This window comes from Rhagoletis zephyria, unplaced genomic scaffold (assembly GCF_001687245.7).
Source record: "Rhagoletis zephyria isolate East Lansing unplaced genomic scaffold, Rhagoletis_zephyria_1.1 Rzeph_scaffold_00894, whole genome shotgun sequence".
In the NCBI taxonomy this organism is placed as follows: Eukaryota; Metazoa; Arthropoda; class Insecta; order Diptera; family Tephritidae; genus Rhagoletis; species Rhagoletis zephyria.
Window position 1 is genome coordinate 41,262 of NW_016157978.1, and position 20,619 is coordinate 61,880.

Below are 20,619 nucleotides of genomic sequence, written 5' to 3' on the forward strand. Positions count from 1 at the left end.
TCCCTTAATTTGATAAAATACTTCTTCCTAGTTACGACTTAGTTGCAGCTGCAGCCGAAACTAAATTTTAAGTTGGTACTTAGCCAGAAAAGTCGAAACTAAGGCGACTATGAATAGCTTTAGTTGTGACTTAGAATAGCTTCGACTTAGTTGAGTACTAAATATGACTATGAATATGCGCCATTGTTTTTATATGCAGCTGATTTCGACATTTTGTTTTAATAAGATTTCAAAACTTACAAAGGCAAAAACGAGTAGCCGAAGACAAGAAAGGAATAAAAAATTTATCCGTAGTGAGTTTTCAGAGCTATATATTAATAGTATTCATCACAGAATTGTACAATATGTTACAATTGTACCAAAAATGCCAACACTGATGTGGTAGCTAAATCTATCCACCAAAGGCCTAAAACGGCAAGACTGTAGGGAAGTAGAGCGTGTATGTATACGCGAATACGCCGCTCAGTCGCCCGCCGGGCAGACGCTGCCAAGCTGTGGTGTAAAAGTAAATAGAAAACGCAAAACGCAACGCAAACGCAAAAGAACGAACCAGAATTGCTTTAAAGTACTCGAATTATGTAAATCGGGTGTAATTAAATTTAAAAAAAAAAAACTGTTTGAATATCTTTTTGAAACCATGCTATGGTGTTAGTGATTCTGTGTCGATGGAAGAAACTATTGATATAAGCCAGGGCTAGTCACATTTTGGAGATTCTTGTATTTCCATTTGATACTTTGATGAATAAATAATCATGGAGAAGTCGTGGTACGGTTCGGCTGTTTGTACAATGATTTGGGTTCTTGTAGCACACGCTTGAAATATGGACTTTTCCGTAAATTTTGGAGTGAGTTCTATGCAAAAATACTGTGGCGTAGCCGGAGTTGGACTGATGAAAGTTTTTTGTAATACATACAGTTTTCTTTACGTTTACAAGCAATTTGTTTTTCTACGATTGGGAATTTTAGGTTTTTATAATATATGTTTAAAATATTTTAAAAATCAAAGAGAAAGGACAAAATTACTGAAAATCGCTATATAACAATTAGCTAATTCTTCAGGAACGAAATAAAACTAAAAAGTTTATATAAATAGCTTCGTCAATGCATTTTAAAATTTTGGGATGACTATCGATAGTGTTACAGCTCTACTGATGAGATTAGCGCATGTTTGAAACAATCATTAAAATGGAAAAACGTTGAAACAATTCGATTGGCGATAAACATGCGAGTACAATTGCATAATAATCCATTGGTACGAGTATTTTCTAATCAATTACTGGATATTGGTAACGGTAAAATCGAACTGCATCCAAATACGCAATGTATCGAATTACCAGCCAACTTCTGCTCTGTTGTTAATTAAAAAAAAACGAACTAATTGATAGTGTATTTCCAGATATTCGTGTAATTTTAGCAGCAAAAAATGTTGATGTTAACGAACTTAACAGTCAAATACAAAATTCGTTGCCAGACAATCTGATGAATTTTAAGTCAATCGACACCACTATTGATGAAAACGAGACCGTCAATTTTCCGATTGAATTTTTGAATTCTCTGGATATGTCAGGAATGTCGCCAAGGTTTATATACAGTATTGGCCAATACAATAGCACCCCCATTTCAAAGTGATATTGTTTGCCACTCATGTTTATTTATTAACCGACTTCCAAAAAAGGAGGAGGTTATCAGTTCGTCGGAATATTTTTTTTTTATTTTTTTTTTTTATGTATGTTACCGCATAACTTTGGACCACGTCAACCGATTTCNCATAAGTGGCAAACAATATCGCTTTGAAAGGGGGGTGCTATAGATATGTCCAATACTGTATGTATAGATCTTGGAATGCCGCCACACAAACTTCGACTGAAAATTGATTCACCAGTCATTCTTTTGCGCAACTTAAATCCACCAAAGCCATGCAAAGGTACACGAATTACCGGAAACGTGCTTGAAGCAATGATACTGACTGCAAAGTTTAAAGGAGAAGTCGTCCTGTTACCTCGAATACCTATGATACCATCAGAATCTACAATACCTTACAAGAGGCTACAATTTCCGATACGCTTGGCTTTCGCGATCACAATAAATACGTCGCAAGGGCAGACAATGTCTATTTGCAGCTTGGACTTAGAGAATCCATGTTTCTCCAATGGACAGCTATATGTTGCATGCTCACGTGTTGGAAAACCATCGAATCTATTTGTTTTAACAAAGAAAGATTGACGAGAAATATTGTTCATCGCTTAGTTGTTAATTAATTGAAAGTATTGATTTATAACAACTCCATTAGGTAAAACAAATATAAAACATTGTTCGTTAGTTAAATTAAAATTAAGTTAGTAATAAATTAAGCATTTTGTACTCGTTGAAGCTTAATTAGAACTTTTCGTCATCCTTTGCCAATGAACTTCATTACAATATCAATTATAATATCTAATAATTGAACGAAATACAACAAACCCACAGTTGTGGTATTAACCGTGGTTTCAAACGCCAGATCATTGGAGAATCGCAAGAACCTCTTCACGGATATAATGCTTTCGTTAGGTTATTTAATACTGCAATGGAAGATATACCTTCCGTCGACCACAAAACCATAAGTGGAGCAGATAAATGTGCCACTGGATGTTGTCAACGTTAATAGTTGGTGAACATGTTTTGATAAAAAAATGAATTTTGGGCTGATCGAAGTTCGCCGGGTCTGCTAGTACTGTATATAAAAATTGAATTTTATTGTATTTTAAAGAGCATATTATCTTAAGCGAATTTTCAGTATTTTCTGGTGATATATCTTTAGAAGTTTAAACGTGAATGCGTGGGCAGAAAACGAACGATTGCGTTGGACGCACCGGCGGAGGAGATAAAAAAGGCAAAGACAACGATATAGGCAAAGATAATGGTACTGATGAGTATACACATATGTGGATAACAAAAGAAACAACGACAAAGGCAAAAGTAAAGAGGCTTTAAAAGGCAATCAGAAAGGCAGATATAAACAAGTATTTCATTCATCTTCGCTAGTATCTTCAGTCAGACTTAATGAAATAAACTTACATAGTTAAAAGTGGGCGGTATCACGCCCAATTCCATAGTAATGTTACTTCTTTTCAAGGGCTTATTGTGAGTATAAATTTTGAGTAAATAAGTGTGCTTAAATTTCGGAATATCGAAGTTTAAAGCATCTCTGAAATTTACAGTTTATGGTTTCAAATTTTTTAGCTGAAGCCTTCGACGAAAACGTGGAACTCTCAGCCAATTATTAAATATCCAAGTTTTAAATTTTAATGCAAATGTACAGCAAGATGATTCCTTCATGTACATTGATTTAAAGGAAACATAAAGCTTCAGTCACCTGTTTTAGTGGTGCACTCATTTATTTAGAGAGTTACAAAACAAAAGCACATTCTAAGTTTTTTATTTAATGAGTTATTCGACTTTATCCTCAGAGAAATGGAAAGTTCTGAAATTTACCGTAGTAACGGAGGTGGGCATGGTTAATGGCCGATTTCAAAAATTTTAAGCGAGTCCCTGTGTTAAATCCTAAACAATATTTGTACCGAGTTTGGAAGGGGTTGGTAAAGCGGCGCGCTGCGGTGCAATGTGGTGTTGTCACTGGGAATGTAGTAACAGTTGCACGGCTATACTCAATCCCGACTCCTGCGCGGCGTTCGTGCACTCATGTGCGAGATGCCGGAAATAAACCGAGTGGAGCCTTGGGGCACAGCAAAAAGAGAAGGAACTTCGGTGAGGCCACTCCGAATTCTTCTGTTTAAAGGTTCACTGAGGTCTGTAGCGTATATTCACCAGCAGGTGCGGCTGCAAGGGGTGAGTGTCTTGGAGTAAGCTGCACGGCTATACTAAATCCCGACTCTTGCGTCCTCGTCAGTAATCGGACTTTAAAAAAATTCTGTGTGGTAGAATCTGGGCAAAAATGTGGTAGATTTAAAAAAAATGTGGTAGATCTCTGGATTTGAATCAAACTTTGTAGAAAAATTAAAAAAATTCTGCAAGATTTCACCTAAAAGGCAAACTTTTTAATCAGACTCTAAAAAAATTGTATTTTAGTATAATAAAGTGTAACATTGAAGTTGCTAAAAATTGCGTTGAGTTTTGGCAATTTTTTTCCTTCACAGTGTAAAGCAGTTCCTTCCATATTAAGATATTTTTGAACATATTTTAAGAGATTTCTGCAACCTTGCGGAGTACTTCCAGCTTTTCTTTTTACCACATCACGAAGTAGCGAACAAATATGGCACGTTCCAGAAACAGAAAGAAAAAGTAAACAACGCCTCAGAAACCTTATATGCACTTAAATTTACTAATACTTTCACAAAAATCGCCGGTTTTTAACATTTTCGCTATTATTAATTCTTTTTATAAATCATATATATAGTGGCGTTTCCTGTCAAAAAATTGATTACTGAGAAAATTTACTATTTTACAGTTTATTTCATCCTCCCATTCGGCTTTGTTTACTTTTACTTAAGAAATTTCATCGTCGCCGGGAATGCGGAATCTTGAATTATATCATTCTTGTTACCATATCGTGTAAAATTAAGAAAATTATATCAAGCAAAAATAAAACTACTCAAAAATGCGAATATGGGGTACATTTCAGACCTTGAGTGGTAGATGCTCAAAAAAGTGGCAGATCTCGGTCGTCGTTCGTGTACTCATGTGTGAGATGCCGGAAACAAACCGAGTGGAGCCTTGGGGCACAGCAAAAAGAGAAGGAGCTTCGGTGAGGCCACTACGAATTCTTCTGTTTAAAGGGGCGAGTGTCTTGGAGTAAGCTGCTCGCTATATAAACGTGTATTCGTTTGGGAAACTACCCCGCCCCGCTGGGCTTAGGACCCGCCACGTAAAAACTGCTTCCAGAGGCCTCGGATAAGACCGTCTCTTTTGATTACGACCACGGCAAACGTTTAAATTGAATTTGAGGGCATGCATCTGGAATATCCAAACCCTTAATGGGGAAGGTGCCTCTGCCCGGCTGGTGGATGTCTTCATAAGGACAAAAGCTGACATCATTGTGAGCAAAGTTATTGTACCCTTGTGACCCTCGGGTGCGCTCGGGTATAAAAAATACACAACCGTTTTTGCAGTTTTGTAAAATGCAAAATTGTCTTAAAAATTAACCCTTAAGCAGGGATCACACGATTCGATTTCTATATTTGTACAGATATGTACATTTTGTTGGCAACAGTGTGGGGTTGTTTTGAAATTTTTTTATTGAGCTGATTGAGTTCGATACAAATATGTAGACAATACCACTCTCTGACTGCCAAAATGTACAAATCTGTACAAATGTACAAAGCGTGTAATCCCAGATTTCCAGTGGAACTCCGCAAAATTCTTTTCAAAACTGTTAAATTCTACAGAAATTTTATTCTTCGAAAATTTAGTGAATTAATCCAAATCAAAATTCAAATTGAATTTGTGTTTTTTGCATGTTAAATAAAATACTCCACTTGCACTTTCCACTTTTGTCCTCCCTTCGTTGCAACAAAATTCCAAATTTGCCAATTAAAACGAAAAGAGCCAATTAAATCTTTTGGGCAATTTGAACTTGCGAAACCAATTTGCATGTGGAGCCAATTAGTTAATCTAACAATTCGGGGAATAATCATGAGTCGTTACTTTGACAAAAAAAAAGCTGTAGGGGAAGAGAGAAAATTGCAGAGACGCATTTGATTCTCGTTAACTGCCTGTAATTCATTCCCAACAAAAGAAGTTGTCAAAAAATGGACAACGCCACCATTTGACAGCTACCAAATCAATTGTTGGCAATTAAAGCGATGGACACATGCACACATCTCCACTAACATGAGCACACACTTATCTAATTGAAGGCAAATGCTAGCTTTGAAATTCGCTGCACTAATCCTGCAGAAACTCTGCTTTATTGTTTGCTGATGCGGAAAAAATCGGCATTTTAATTTGCCTTTTTGTGAAACCAGTGCCTAAATGCAATTTTACTGATCCACAAAGTGCGTAAATTACATTTGCGAACAGAGGGTTGCAACTAATTTGAACTTTTGCGCTGAAATTACGGAGGTCGATCCTTCTAAAATGGTGCCAGGCCAAACTGCTGGCACTCCACCGGTTGTTGATGTGATACGCCACTTTTTGCTCCTGTTCACTGTAAGCGCATCGTTGTCGCGCTGCTTTGTGGGAGCAGAAATTTTCTCTGCCATAGACGACTTTAACGGAGTGTTGGCCAATAATTTAGCGGAGCGTGCATATGGCGCCGACAATGGAGGCAATCGTTGTTCCGCGCGAAAATTTCAAGCTATTGCCAAAGCCATTGATGATGTTGAGGATCTGGAACTGGATGTACCGGCTAATATCGCATTTGACAGTCATCAGAAAAAAAGGTAAGTAAAGAACTTTGTTACTACATTACCTACACCTGGGAGGATATGTTGTAACGATTTAGCGACCATTTCGGATTGCTATCACAACGTTGCGGCGTGTTTGATGAAGGTCGACAAAGTTAACAAGCTAACTCGTTACAAGTGCACGGACTTCGAAAAAATTTATATGTGTAGATTTTACATACAAAAAATGGTAGAAGTTGTTAGATTTTTTAAAAGAAATAAGTAGATTATTGGTAGATTTAAAATACAAAAAATTGTAGAAGTTGGTAGATTTTTTTAAAAGAAATAAGGTGGTGTTATCGGGGCAGCTGAGTTTTCGCCTCGGTGGTTCTCAATGTCAAAATGATATATGTGTAATTCTTACTTAATTATGCATACTTAGTTGGTGTAATTTTTGTTTCTGTATTCCTGCTATAACGTTGGGATAATTGTCTTTTTTTATAAAAGAACAAAAAATTAATTTCATGCCAATAAAACATTCACCAAAAAAATATAAATATAAATAATACTGGGCCGAATCATGGCATTCGTGGTCGAATGAAACTCGACTCGAATCGAATGAAATAAAATTATAGCTGTTTTCTCCCAAATACAATATAAATTGAAAAAGCGAGCTCGCCATCAAATGCCGTAATCTCATTGAGATTATCTCAAAAAGATTTTCGATTCGGATTTAATTCCATCACGTATTCCGTAATTCGGGCCCTGTATTAATTTAAACAAGAACTCAAACAATTACATATCTCCATTTCAAAGTTTTTTAATTATTAATTATATTAAAATTTTAATTTATAAAAAACGTATTGCAAACGAAAAATATTTACATGCATAAACAGCTGATAAAGATGCAATTTCACTTTTAAATTGGTTATGGTCAGAGTTAACTTTTTACTTTTATTTTAGGTGTGTTCGATGACAAAATATACATACACTGCGTTCATTTAAATCTCTTTTTTATTTCCGGAAAATAGCGGTAGATTTTGAGCCTTTGTTGGTAAAAATGGTAGAAGATATAGTACAGCTAAAAAGTTGGTATACCTACCAATTAAATGGTAAAGTCCCTGCACTGCTCGNGGAGTTAACTTTTTACTTTTATTTTAGGTGTGTTCGATGACAAAATATACATACACTGCGTTCATTTAAATCTCTTTTTAGCGGTAGATTTTGAGCCTTTGTTGGTAAAAATGGTAGAAGATATAGTACAGCCAAAAAGTTGGTATACCTACCAATTAAATGGTAAAGTCCCTGCACTGCTCGTTACAGAATCTCCCCACTAAACTGTAGTATAAAGCTATTGCTTTCATAATAATGGTATCAGGTGAAAGCCTGAATATGTTTAAAAATACAGTAGTAGTAGTATAACGAATGATATAATATCTGGAAAGTTTAATAAAATAAATTAAAAAGATATCTCAAAAAGATAAACGCTTGAAGTCTTACAAGATTTTCAGAAAATCTTCTAGAAAATCTTTCACACAAATTTGCACTTTTTTCGTTTCTTCTATGACAGTCAGGCAACATTGCAAAAATGCCGGGATTATTCCACTTTCCTCATNGTTTCACACAAATTTACACTTTTTTCGTTTCTTCTACGACAGTCAGGCAACATTGCAAAAATGCCGGGATTATTCCACTTTCCTCATTATTATTATTCGTATTTTCCATTTTTAATGAATATTTTATGTTTGAAATACATAGCTAATTTTAGGGGACACATTTTTCTCACGTTCTTACATTTTGACACTTTTCAGATTTTTGCCAGAAAAGTTGAGGAACGAACTAAGAGGATATGAGGATTTTTTGTGAGGCTACACATTAAGTTGCAGCAATTGAAAGTTTTTCATCTATGATCCACACGTTTTGTGGTTTCTTGTCAATGGCGCAGTGTTCAAAAAAAGTAGTGAAAACTTTAGACAGTAAAAACTTTTCCCGCAACGAGAAACCGAAAGTAATAATTTTTGTAACGTGAAACATAAATCGGATGGTTGTTGCTCCTTTCGGCAATCTTTCGTTTTGACANGCAGCAATTGAAAGTTTTTCATCTATGATCCACACGTTTTGTGGTTTCTTGTCAATGGCGCAGTGTTCAAAAAAGCAGTGAAAACTTTAGACAGTAAAAACTTTTCCCGCAACGAGAAACCGAAAGTAATAATTTTTGTAACGTGCAACATAAATCGGATGGTTGTTGCTCCTTTCGGCAATCTTTCGTTTTGACACATCAATGGGCGCACAAGTATACGCAGCTGTGCTGCCGCGGACAACAGAGGCAATTGAATTTGAAAAACTGCCGAAAGACGTGAGCCAACACGGCGCAAACAACTAGGAGAAGCAATATTCCCAGCAACTAAAGTCGCGCTTGAGACTTTTATTTGATTAAAATTAGGCATGTGCCGGTTATCCGCTAGACATCCGGAATCCGATTTGTCCGGCCGTCTTTGGGTTTTCCAACTATCCGGTTGGATACTGCTAAAAGAAGATTTTCTGCATTAATGGGCAACAAACTAATTCTATTTTCCACATATATACATAAATGATACCCGATGCACTAAACACCCTTTTTGAATTTATTTAAGAATGTTACGCGCAGAGATACTTTGTTGCCTGTTTGGCATTAGAAAGACGGACAGTGGTCGTTTGAACCATAATATTTCAAAATTGTTATTTCGTGCCCTTTATTTAAAATGCATTAAATTTCATTTAAAAGCATTCCTATTTTATTGATGTGTTTTAAACCTAACTAAAAAATAAAACTACCTGAAAAGACGGAAAACTGAACTATTAAATTTGTAGTATAAAGGAAAGTCGATATTCTTGGAACACACTAATCTTGAAAACTACTGAATGGAATCAGACGAGATTTTTTTTTTATGACAATCTGTATCAAAAGGGGTATTATCTTTCTCATCATTTCTTACAAAATATTAGGTGTCAAATAAAATGAGTTGGCCTCTAGTAAATAATGTACAGTATTCCTCGCTTAATTGACCCCCTGTTAATTGGGTTCCCCGCATTATTGGTTAAAATGTGCCATCAGAAAGAGATATCAATGCTTCATTGATTCCCCGGTTAATTGAAACAAAACTTGTAAAATTTTTGAAGTGCAAGCGGGGAATACTGATATTTTTTTTGAGCAGGGTTGCAATTTTTTGACAAATTATAAGATATTCAATGTTCGTTCGACTGAAAAATTAGGTATACATTCAGAGGATATAAGCTTTTATTTTTTTATTGGCGTTGCCCCCTATTTATAAATTATTACCTTAGATATTACACGTGGAAGCATTTTTTGTTAATGACATCAGGTTTTGATCCAGATGTGAAATAAGTCTTTATTTTTTTAGTAAGGTCACCGCCTATTTAAAAACTAGTATCTCATACACATACAGATTTGCACAGTTCTTTCAAATTTCCAAAATGAGGCGTCAAATGAAACGTCTTGGCCTTCAGATGTGCAACAAGGTCTTATTTTTTAGAAGAGTGTTGTCACCTCCCTGACGGAAACAAGTGATTTTTTTTTTTTTATCAACTAATTGAAAGACTATAAAACAAATGCAATGTTTCGAATTTTTATACTCTTTTTGCTAAAAAAAACAATTCGTGCCTTGGAATTTTGAAAGCATCTGTGAAGTCCAACGCAGGCGTATTCAAAAGAAACATACTGACTTTAAAGTTGTGTAAACCAAATTCATTTAAGGACAGTTGAAATTAAATGCAGAGTCGGACCGTCGACTTGCTGCTTGCACACAATTCAAACTGAACATTTGAAAGCACATTTACATGTCTGGCTGAACCTGAGGGTGCAAAGATGTTTGCTAAAATTGGTCGCAGCCAAGAATGTCCATGTTCAAATCTCATTTAATTTTAAATTTTTAATTTCGGTTTTTCGTAGTTATGAAAAAGCATCTGTGAAATGCAGGACGAAAGCGTATTCAAACGAATCATACTGACTTTGAAGTTGTTTAAGCCGAATTTATTTTAAAGTAGTTGAAACTACATGCAGGAAAAGGCAATTAACTGCTTCCTAGGACGTCGCCATGTTAAATAAATGAGTTCGTTGCAGGTTAAATAGTGAGAATTACTAATTGAAAATAAAGTAGTTTATAAATTACTTTCAAACTAATTCAATTTCCTGCAGGGCTGTGCTAAAAGTTATAAGATATGCGCAAAAAATTTACGCGTTAAATGAAAGGACTTGGGTCTCCAGATGTGCAATATATATATATATATATATATATATAATATAATATATATATAGAGTGGTTCATAAAAACACACTTTTCTGGAAATTCATAAACGCTACTTCAGAATTTTGTTATTTGTGATAAAAAAGAGACACGTACTTTTTTATTTTTAGAGGTCGCGCTGGTCGGTTTTTTATAAAAACGGTGATGTTCTAATTTTTTTTGTTTTTTGACATGTTAAAATGCAGCTAAAAATGTGTTTTTATTATTACCTTCCTTTTATTAGCTCGGATGTAACTATGTAATATTGATGCGCCTAAAAGATGCAGCGATTTCTATTCTCAAGGTACATACCTGATGACAGTACGAATGGCAATTATAATAGGGAGGTTTTAGTTTTTTGAACTATAATTTTATTTGCATATAATTACTCTGGTATTATTGGGGAACATTCCCTAAATTACACACCTGTCTTGGACAGTTAGAATGGACCTAGTTCCCGAAAATGTAACATGTCAAGAAAATGAAAAAAATGAGAATATCAGCGTTTTTATTAAAAACCGACCAGCGCGACCTCTAAGAAAACTTTTTTTTTTTTCAAAATAAAAAACACGTTTTTCTTTTTTATCACAAATAACAATAATTTGATATAATATATATATATTTACATATATAAATTTTTTTATTTAATAGGCTTGCCGCCTGTTTCAGAAATTAGAAGATCCGCACCGTTCGCTGCATTGAAAATAGGAGATGTGAAATGAAAGGACTCGGCCTTTATATATTTTTTATGCTTTTTATATATTTTTGTAGCTATTTTGAAAAAAAGTAATAGAAATAGAAAATCTATATAGAGGTTTGTATGGAATTTAAATTAATATTTCAATCGAAACTTTTAGTTTGACTCTCACCAGCGCATGAGCTTTGATGATCTAAAATTGTAAATAACTTCAACAGTTTCTGCGTTCTCACACCCAAAAAATTTGCAAAGTATGGGAAATTTAGACCGCAAAATGACATTGAGATAAGCGAATTTTCGCTGGAAAAATTTTTAGCTGCGAAAACTCGCAAGTAAGAAAACCAAAGTAGATAAAAATGCTGAATTTGTCAGTTGAGAGTTGAAAAGAAAATAGGTTAGTTTAAAAGGCACATTTGTATCTATATGTACTTAATTTTTTTTTTTTCAAAACAAGGATGTGTGTTTGTAGGAGATCCATTTATTTTTGAATGCGTCATGATGTGGTATCTATTTTGAGAAAAATACTTATTCATTCCGTGACAGTTCATTTATATGTTAAAAATGTTTTTTATGTCCAAAAGTATTCAATAGTAAGCAATGCCAAACGGGGACAATGCTCCAAGCGGATAATGAATTGCCAAATGTACCACCTATTACAACTGGGAAAATTATCAGCTGTTTCAAAGATTTCAAGTTTCTGAATAGTTTGTCTCTTTGATAACGAATGCTCAGAATTTTTTCTGATGGATAATTTTGTCTGGAGAATATGAAAACACTCCCAGACCCGTTCAATATCTAAAAAATTTAACTTTTAACCAGTACTTGCAAGTTATTACTGGAAATGCATTCAATAACCCAAAAAATTTCAAATAGGGCGAGTTCGAGAGCTTAATACCCCGATAGGGCTGAAGATTTTATAAAAACATACTCAAAACAAAATTAGTGAAATGGAAATATGGATACATAACGCACCATACCTTAATCATCAGAAAGTCAAAATGGCGTAAATTGCACGTTTTTGCAAGTTTTGCGTTCAATAACTTTTTCAGATAATTTTCTTTACTATTAAATTCTACTCTATGTACCTTTTATGCTCTCGCTGTAAGTACTTGCTGGAAATGTTTATGAATAGACCTATTATGACAGCCACTTTTTGTTGATTTTAGCAATAGTTTCTCTTTTAACAAACACCATGTATTTACTTCTGAGAGGTAGAGAAAGACTATATATTTTTATCCACAAAAATTCATTTCGAAGTATACACAGTGTGGTATCTCGCCAGAATGTTTTTGCAGTGCCGTATTTTTACAAAGATCTTTTAGTTAAAAAAAATATTAAAAACAGGTGAATTTTTTCTTTAATTTTTAAGAGGTGAAAAATTAATTGTCATAACTTTTGAAGCACAACATATCGATGGCTGAGTGGAAGATCGACCTATCTCGGCTGCCAGTTTGAAAACATTCTATCTCAAAAAACTTTTCAAGTACGACCTATTTCAGAATTCGTTTCAAAAACGCCCTATCTCAGCTGCCGCTTCAAAAACGCCCTATATCAGCATATTTTTTGAACCGAATTTTGAGATAGGGTGTTTTTCAATAAAATTCTGAAATAGGGCGTTCTTGAAAAGTTTTTTGAGATAGAATGTTTTCGAACTGGCAGCCGAGATAGGTCGATCTTCCACTCAGCCATCGATATACTGGTTTTAAATTTTATGTGCAATTAGTACTTGTGTGTACACTTCATATTTATTTGGTAACTAAAGTGTGCTTTAAAAAATAACAAAACTAAAGTACCGAAAAGTATGTAATTATACTTTTCACAATTCTCAAAATTTTCGGTAGGCAAATTTGGAAAATACGTCGAAACGATCTAAATCTTTTTATAACTGCTAGTCCTTACAACGTTACATATACCTGTCAAATGCTTGAAGCATTTTCCAATTTTCTCTAGAAGTGTCTAAACATCCTGATTTATTACTCTTAATTATGCTCCTTCCTGTAGTCAGAATATTTCGAGCGTGGTATCAAATTAATTTTTTTTCGACAAAGGTTCTGATAGTTGCTCGTACTTAATTGGAGCCTTCTAAATTCAATGGCGTCCCAAGTTTTGCCCGATTGACTCCACTTTTGGAGATAGCGGTACTTAAAACTTTGCCTAAATTTTAACTATTTTATAAAAAACTCTCTCAGTTTTGAAGTTATTTTACTAAAATTCTCCTCGGCTTCTTGATATACATATGTATGTTTTTCATCTGTACTCATCGGCCCATAGTTAAGGTTTTAAGTTTAGAATAGATTTTTAAGTTTTGTCGATCATAGACCTCTTAAAGTGAAAGTACATAACGTCCATTGCGTCAGCGTCACCGTCCCCGGCAGTTGTCAAAAAAGCTGATTCGGTGTATTTGTATGAAGTAAGTTACATGAATAAGCTGACGGTGACGGTGCCGCATTAATTAGCTCAACTCTCAATTTTGCTTATCCGATGGCGTCAAATGCCAACTATTCAGTGTTTTCTTTACATATTTAAATAACAAAATTTTCAGTTTGTGAAAATTTTAATATTTATGGAAAAACGAAATGTAAAAAATAGTGGAGGAAAACCTAACAGAAGAGGTGAAAAAGTAAAATGCAAATTTTGCAAAGAGTATCAGCGAGTTTATGATTTTTCGGCTGCAATGTCGCACGAATAGTGTGTAACTTGACGCAGAAGCGTCGTTGACGGTGATGGTGACGCAAGAATGATAGAATACAAGATTGCGCCAATCGAGCTGAGAGCAACTGGCCGTGCGTCAAAATATACCTGAATGCGAGAGCAAGACGAACTCGAAAAGAAAAAGAGGAAGCATCGAACAAAAGGCAGTATAATTTGAAAACGCACCAAATTTTTATTGGTGTATTTTATGGACTTTATATGAATACATAATTTTATTGTAAGGATGCCGTTTCAAATTAATAAAAATCAATGTTTCTTGCACAACGGTCGATTTCTTCTGGCAATATTTCGTTGTCACTTATGATTGTCACTGTGCCATGATTTGGTTTAAATTTTTGTAAAATTGCTTAGCACACTTACGATTGCTATTAATTTTGCTTCCATTTTTTTAAGATTTTTTAATTTGAAGTCTTCAAACTAAAAACAAAAGCACCAAAAACGCACGCAAAAAACTCAAAAATGTTTGCGCTTTGAATACCCACTAAATTTGGTGCGAAAAGCATCAAGTTGGCAACAGTGAATGTAAACAAAAGTATATTATGACGTCAGCGATTAGGTTGATGCTGTCAAATCGACGAAGAGAGGGTTATGGGCTGTTTTTGCTTACGCGTAAAAGCACATTTAGCGCATTTAGCTCTAAATGCTACTCTAAATGTACATTTATCCATACAAAATTCGTCACCTAAATGCAACTCCATTTTTACATTAAGAATCTAAATGCTAAAAGCAGCCCTGGGATCTTCCAAAATTTCCACGATTCGAACATCGTTTAATGAGAAAAAGTGGCAATATAGCTTTTTCGAGTATACAGTGGCTAGCTGCGTTTCAGTGATCGCCGATCGAGACTTCATTTATTGTTTTACATTATTTGGATAAAGAAAAGTTAAGCAAATTCAACATCGATGTGACGCTGATAGAAATCTGGATCAATTTGTGATCAACTCTCTTTGTTTTCTTTCCTAATTAAGTGAGGAAATTTTAATTAACAGCACCGGCAAATGTATATATACACAAACAAATGGTCGGTTATGGTTAAAGCAATTCAAGTTTTTGTATTGAATTTTTGGTTTAAAATTTATTTTTTCCTTTTCAGTAGGGTTTTTGCACATTATCTTCTGCCTGAGAGTTGATCGTAATAGATACGGATCCGAATAAGCGACTGGAACACGGCTGTTTGTCAAAAGCATACGATTTCGAACTCGCGTAAATGTACAATGTACATTTGCTAAATGCGATAGCATGAACGCTCTTCGAAAACATATGTTCGAAAGTGCTAAATGTTGCATTTTAAATGCAGCAAAAACGCTGCATTAGCGGTCTGCGAATGGCGCGACCTTTATTTTATGGATCGTGCGTTCACCCTGTGTCCGCTGTAAGAATGCGGATTTAGCCAGCCGGCAAGTCGTGGGCTCGAATCTCACTGTCAGGAAAGAATGTTTAAGTTCGGGCAATCCGAACATTAAATACCCGGCGCAAATATTAAATATATGTTTTCCACCTTTCCGAAAGCTACCGCTACATCGTAATCCGGGGTTTATCAATTTTGAGTAAACTAGCGTCCTTAAATTTCGAAATATTGAAGTTTCAAGCATTTCTAAAATTTACCGTTATATGAAAAGCGGTAATTTTAGTCCGATTTCAATAATTTTGAACGTTTTGCTTTTATGTTGCAAGCACAATAACCGTACCGAGTTTGGTATAAATTGCTAGAACGGTTACCGCGATACGTATATGTGATCATAAGTGGGCGGTGCCACGCCCATTTTCCAAAATTCTATCATGGGCGTATTTCTTGGTAAAGAATTGCTGCAAGCATCAATTTAGAATAAATTAGCTTTAATATTTACTGCTTTATCGAAGATTTCGTATTTCTCTAAATTACCGTTATATGGAATGTGCGCGTGGTTATTGTCCGATTTAAAAAATTTTCGGCCATTTGGTATGATGTACCAAAGCCAACAACTGTGCCAAGTTTGGAAGAAATCGGTGTAGCGGTTGGCGTGGGGGGCGCAGTGGGCGTGGCTACGCCCATTTTTCAAAAATTTATAATATTCTTATTTTTCGCCTAAAAATTATTGTAATTATCAATTTTGAGTGAATTATCTTCAGTATTTACTAAAATATCGCAGTTTTCGTATTTCTCAAAATTACCGTTATATGGGAGGTAGGCGTGGTTATTGTCCGATTTTACCCATTTTCAATACCATCCGTCCTACGCCCAAAAAAAGTACACGTACCAAGTTTCGTTACGATATCTTAATTTTTACTCGAGTTATCGTGTGCACAGACGGACGGACGGACAGACAGTCACCGCTTAATCGATTTCTTTTTTTATCCTGATCATTTATGTATACATTTGTCTATATCTATCTCGATTCGTTTTGCCTGTTACAAACAACCGTTATGTGAACAAAGTTATAATACCCTTGTGCACAAGTGCGCTCGAGTATAAAAATTAAAAAAACATTGTTTGGAATCGCTCGGAGTAGGGACCGAACATGGGTGCTACTGCCTATACTACTTCAACCGCAAAGCAATACTTAGAACCCTATTTTACCATTTTTAAATCACGTTGTCGCTATTTTCAAGTTAAAATTCTGTATTTACCATAAAATGCCTTTTAAGTTGACTATAAAAGAGTTAGAATGGTGATTACTATAAACCACATTTTTAATCGTTAAACCTTTTTTTAACTTCTCTATGACTACGGGCCATTATCTTTATGAGTTTTCCAACTCTTCGGTTGTTTGACTTCCTTGGTGGACTGGTAGATATCCATTGTCGGTTTTCGTAAAGCCAAGCAATTAATCTGGCATACGACAGGTTTTCGTAATAAATTTTGACAGATAGGGTGACATAAACCATATTGGAATATAGCCTTGTTTGAAATAATTTTAGAAGATCACCTTTTCTCAATAAGTGTAAATAAAAATATATAGTTCTATCTATCTATTGGTCTGCATTAGAAAATTTTTATCTTGGGGGTTTAAACAACCTACCTGTCGTATGTTGGGTTATTAGAGGAAAATTCTCTAACACAAATCTCTGAAAAAACGATAGTAAGACCATCTCATAAATATACCTAGTAACATGATGCGAAATTAAAGAATATCTCTAGTATAAAATATGTATGTATATTAGAATGTGATCGAAACAGCTCCTGCCTGAGTATAAAATATGTATGTATATTAGAATGTGATCGAAACAGCAGTACGGTATACACTCTCGCATAAACATACTAAAAAATATAACATCTACTTTGCTCTCTTGCTCCTGCCTGAGTCTTTTCTAGAGTTCGTTCTCTTTTTATTCATTTGGGTTGCCTTCGTCTTTCGGAGCCCAATAGTTTGCATATTGGTAGTTAGTCACACCATTTTTGTCGAAATTAGATTCACCTGTCCAAAAGATTTTTTAAGAAATATGCATCTTCGGCATCGGCAGCGAGCACAAATCTGCAAAAGTATAGTCGCCTCAATGGATCCCATTCTTCTGTCACTTCCAGTGGCGATATGGGTACTGTTTAGTAGAATGCATTACAAACCAGACCTTCCACTGCGTCAAACGAAGCTGTTCTACAACAACATTCGGAGATGCGCTTGGGTCTGCGTTAAAGAGGCCGTATTTCGCTTTATTCTTCATAGTCAATATAAGGGGATCGCTTCGTATCAGTACGCCTTCTCATAACATAACCAGTTTCTCGTAGTCTTCGCTAAGTTCCATAAAAGGCCCTAACATCAGGTACTCGTCGACTAGGATACTGTACCCACGTAGTTTTACAATTTTTTCCTTCTTATTGAATTTTACCCTGTACTAGTTCAGCCCGCAATCCACCTACGTGTTCCTTTTTTTTTTTAATTTATAGCTTTTGAGATAGCTAAAAAGACATACTAGTTTTTAAGATAATAGCGAAAACTCGTAAATCCAAAACTTGATCAAGCAGCCTTTTTAACTGTCAGGGATTGGTTCAAATTTTATTTATAGTTTTTAATAATTCGCATATCCTTTAACTAAAAACTAAATAAAGTTTAAAAAAGGGCCGTACAAGAAAAAAATTAATTATAATGTCATGAACATTAAGCAAATTATTACTGCCATGTGCCTAATACATAGTTTTTTTGGAAGTTTTTAGTATCTATTTTTTGACCTCGGGAAAGATGTAATGATGCCTGTATGCAACATCTCATATATTTAAGCAGACCAACCGTCCTCCTTTGAGGAGGGTTGTCTTCCTCAAACGTGATTTTTCCCTCTCAAAAATACACTTCAGTGTCCTCCTTTTGAGCAAAAATGTCCTCATTGTCCTCCTTTTCAAGTTTTATAGCAGTGATGAAATTTTCAAAAAATTTCGTTCAGAATAATATTATTTCCCAATATTACACAATCATTGTATTTAAAAGGCGTTTACATTGTTAAAGTTTCAGTTAAATGATGTAAACTCTTGATTCAACTAACCCCATGTGATTTTGAACAGTGTAAACGCTCTCTCATTCATAATTCGCCATACAAAATTTTTTAGAGCGAATTACCCCATTTGTTGGTAATTCAGATCCAATTATCATGCGAATTTCGAGCAAATCGCTGGCGTCTCTAATTTTTATCGAAAGCAGTTCAGAAATCAAAACTAGCACTTTTTTCAAGTAAGAAAGGAAAAGTTTATACATGTGTACATCCCCAATTTAATACAGAAACTTATAAATTTTTAGCAAGACTAGCTAACGACGCGTCTTCACAGGCGAAAATTATTGCCTACCATGTGTCATTTTGTTTGCCAGATATGTATACGTTTTATCAGTAGCAATATTTGTGTGTGCGGAGATTTTTTATCTTGATAAAAGCATTTATAGGATGGCTTAAAACAAGTATGTTCGTTGCATTGGAGCGCAAATGTGCTTAAAAAATTTAGAAAATGTGTTATTTCACATTTAAGTACGTAATCAAAAATAACACAGGTCCAGCGGCTGATCCAGACTTTTTTGGGCTGTTTTCCGGGAAATTTTGCCACTTATTCTCATTACTTTAATCGAGTATTCTTGTATAGTTATACATAAGGGTCATCCAAATTAACTAACTTAGCGAATTTATGGCCCTAAAATTACCTGTTTACTGCGAAGGAAATTCTCCCATTTCGAAAAATTTTTATTTAAATTTTTAAAGGCGTCGGTGGGCATTTGTAATTTTCCATGTAAATAACATGTAAAAAAGATTGCTTTCATTGAAAATGTGATAACTTTTCCAACGTTAAGTTTTTGTGTTTTCAATGTGGAGAATTTGTCCTCCTAGATTGTTAAAAAATTCTGGTCACCCTACATATATCACGATATCGAGAACATGTTGCCAGCGTTGCTAGGTTGACGTTCTTAACGTCAATTAGGCTTTTTTTTATCCTGTTGACGTTTGGACGTTTTTTGTGTTAAAATGACGTTTTTTAACTTCCCAGTAATTTTTCTCTGTTACTAAATCTTGTAAGTAGAACTGATTTTGAATTATTTGAATCAAGGAATATATATATATATATACATATTAAAAATCAACGCGATTCTTTAGCACCTTAAAACTTGCATATTATTGCCCTGAAATTTGATGGGCTATCAACCTGCATACTCAAAAAAATTCTAAAAAATCTGAGTAAAAAGTTGAAAATCTAGCTGATATTTTGCAGATTTTTTATAACTTTTGCACAAAGTTTGAAATGTGGATTTATATTTTGTTTATTATATAATGAGCTAGGCTTTCGTGGAAAAATAATAAACATTAAATAAACAAAAAATAAATGGCCAAAATCGATGACTTAATCAGCTGATTTGACAAGTGTATGTATAAAATGAGTTTTATATTAACGACTCAAACCAGTTTAGAATAAATTTTTAATGTGACGGAGCAAATGACATTTTAATATACCTTACGTACATATGTACCTTTGTATATAATAAAAGTTTAAAAAGAACAATTCTGTATACATTAGAAAAACGCGTTTTTTGAGTAGGAAATGACTTTTTTTCAGACCAAGAGGGAAGTTTTTTCATGCCGAAGACCTGGCAACACTGCATGGTGCAGCGATTTTAAAAAAACTTTAAATATTTCCTTTTCGTCTCCCTATTTATCATATTTTATAGGATATAGTAAAATTGAAATGTTTTGAAACTATTGGTCCTTAACCAGCTAAAAAAGTCATCATTTTCGCATAAAACAGGTGTTAAAAGCTATTGAAACTTGGTTGAAAACCTTTGACTTCTTTTGTTGCCATAGTATAATACCGTGAACCAGATGTGAATGAAATTCTAGTTTTTGGGTTCTTGTTTGGCAAATTTTTCGTCATGAATTCATAAGCCTCAAATATTGAAAAAATTGTTTCCTTTCCTATGTATATCAAATGGATGTAGTTTCTTGCAGAGAATTATTTTTTTATTGATGTTTTTGTGGGTTGTATAAATTTAAATTACGCTGACTAAACTTAACAAACAAAAGTAAAAAAATTCAAAAGAATAATTATTTTATGCGTCGATTATGGATTGCAACGCATCCTCAGTTTGGTTTTGGTTAAAGTCCAAAAATAAAAGTCTATATTATTAAAACTGTTAAAAAAGTCCGGGTACCTGATTATAACTAA

General features: G+C 34.4%; 1 protein-coding gene across 1 annotated transcript in view; it reads left to right on the top strand.

Annotated features, from left to right (window-relative positions):
• Window positions 1-5,886: 5,886 nt before the first annotated feature.
• LOC108361966 (neuron derived neurotrophic factor nord) overlaps window positions 5,887-20,619 on the top strand; it is a gene marked incomplete at its 3' end in the record, with an annotated part of 92,897 nt that continues 78,164 nt past the window's right edge. The window contains exon 1 of the mRNA XM_017614777.1: window positions 5,887-6,377. Within this exon, the coding sequence (XP_017470266.1) occupies window positions 6,073-6,377 (305 nt within the window). The remainder of the gene's footprint in view (window positions 6,378-20,619) is intronic.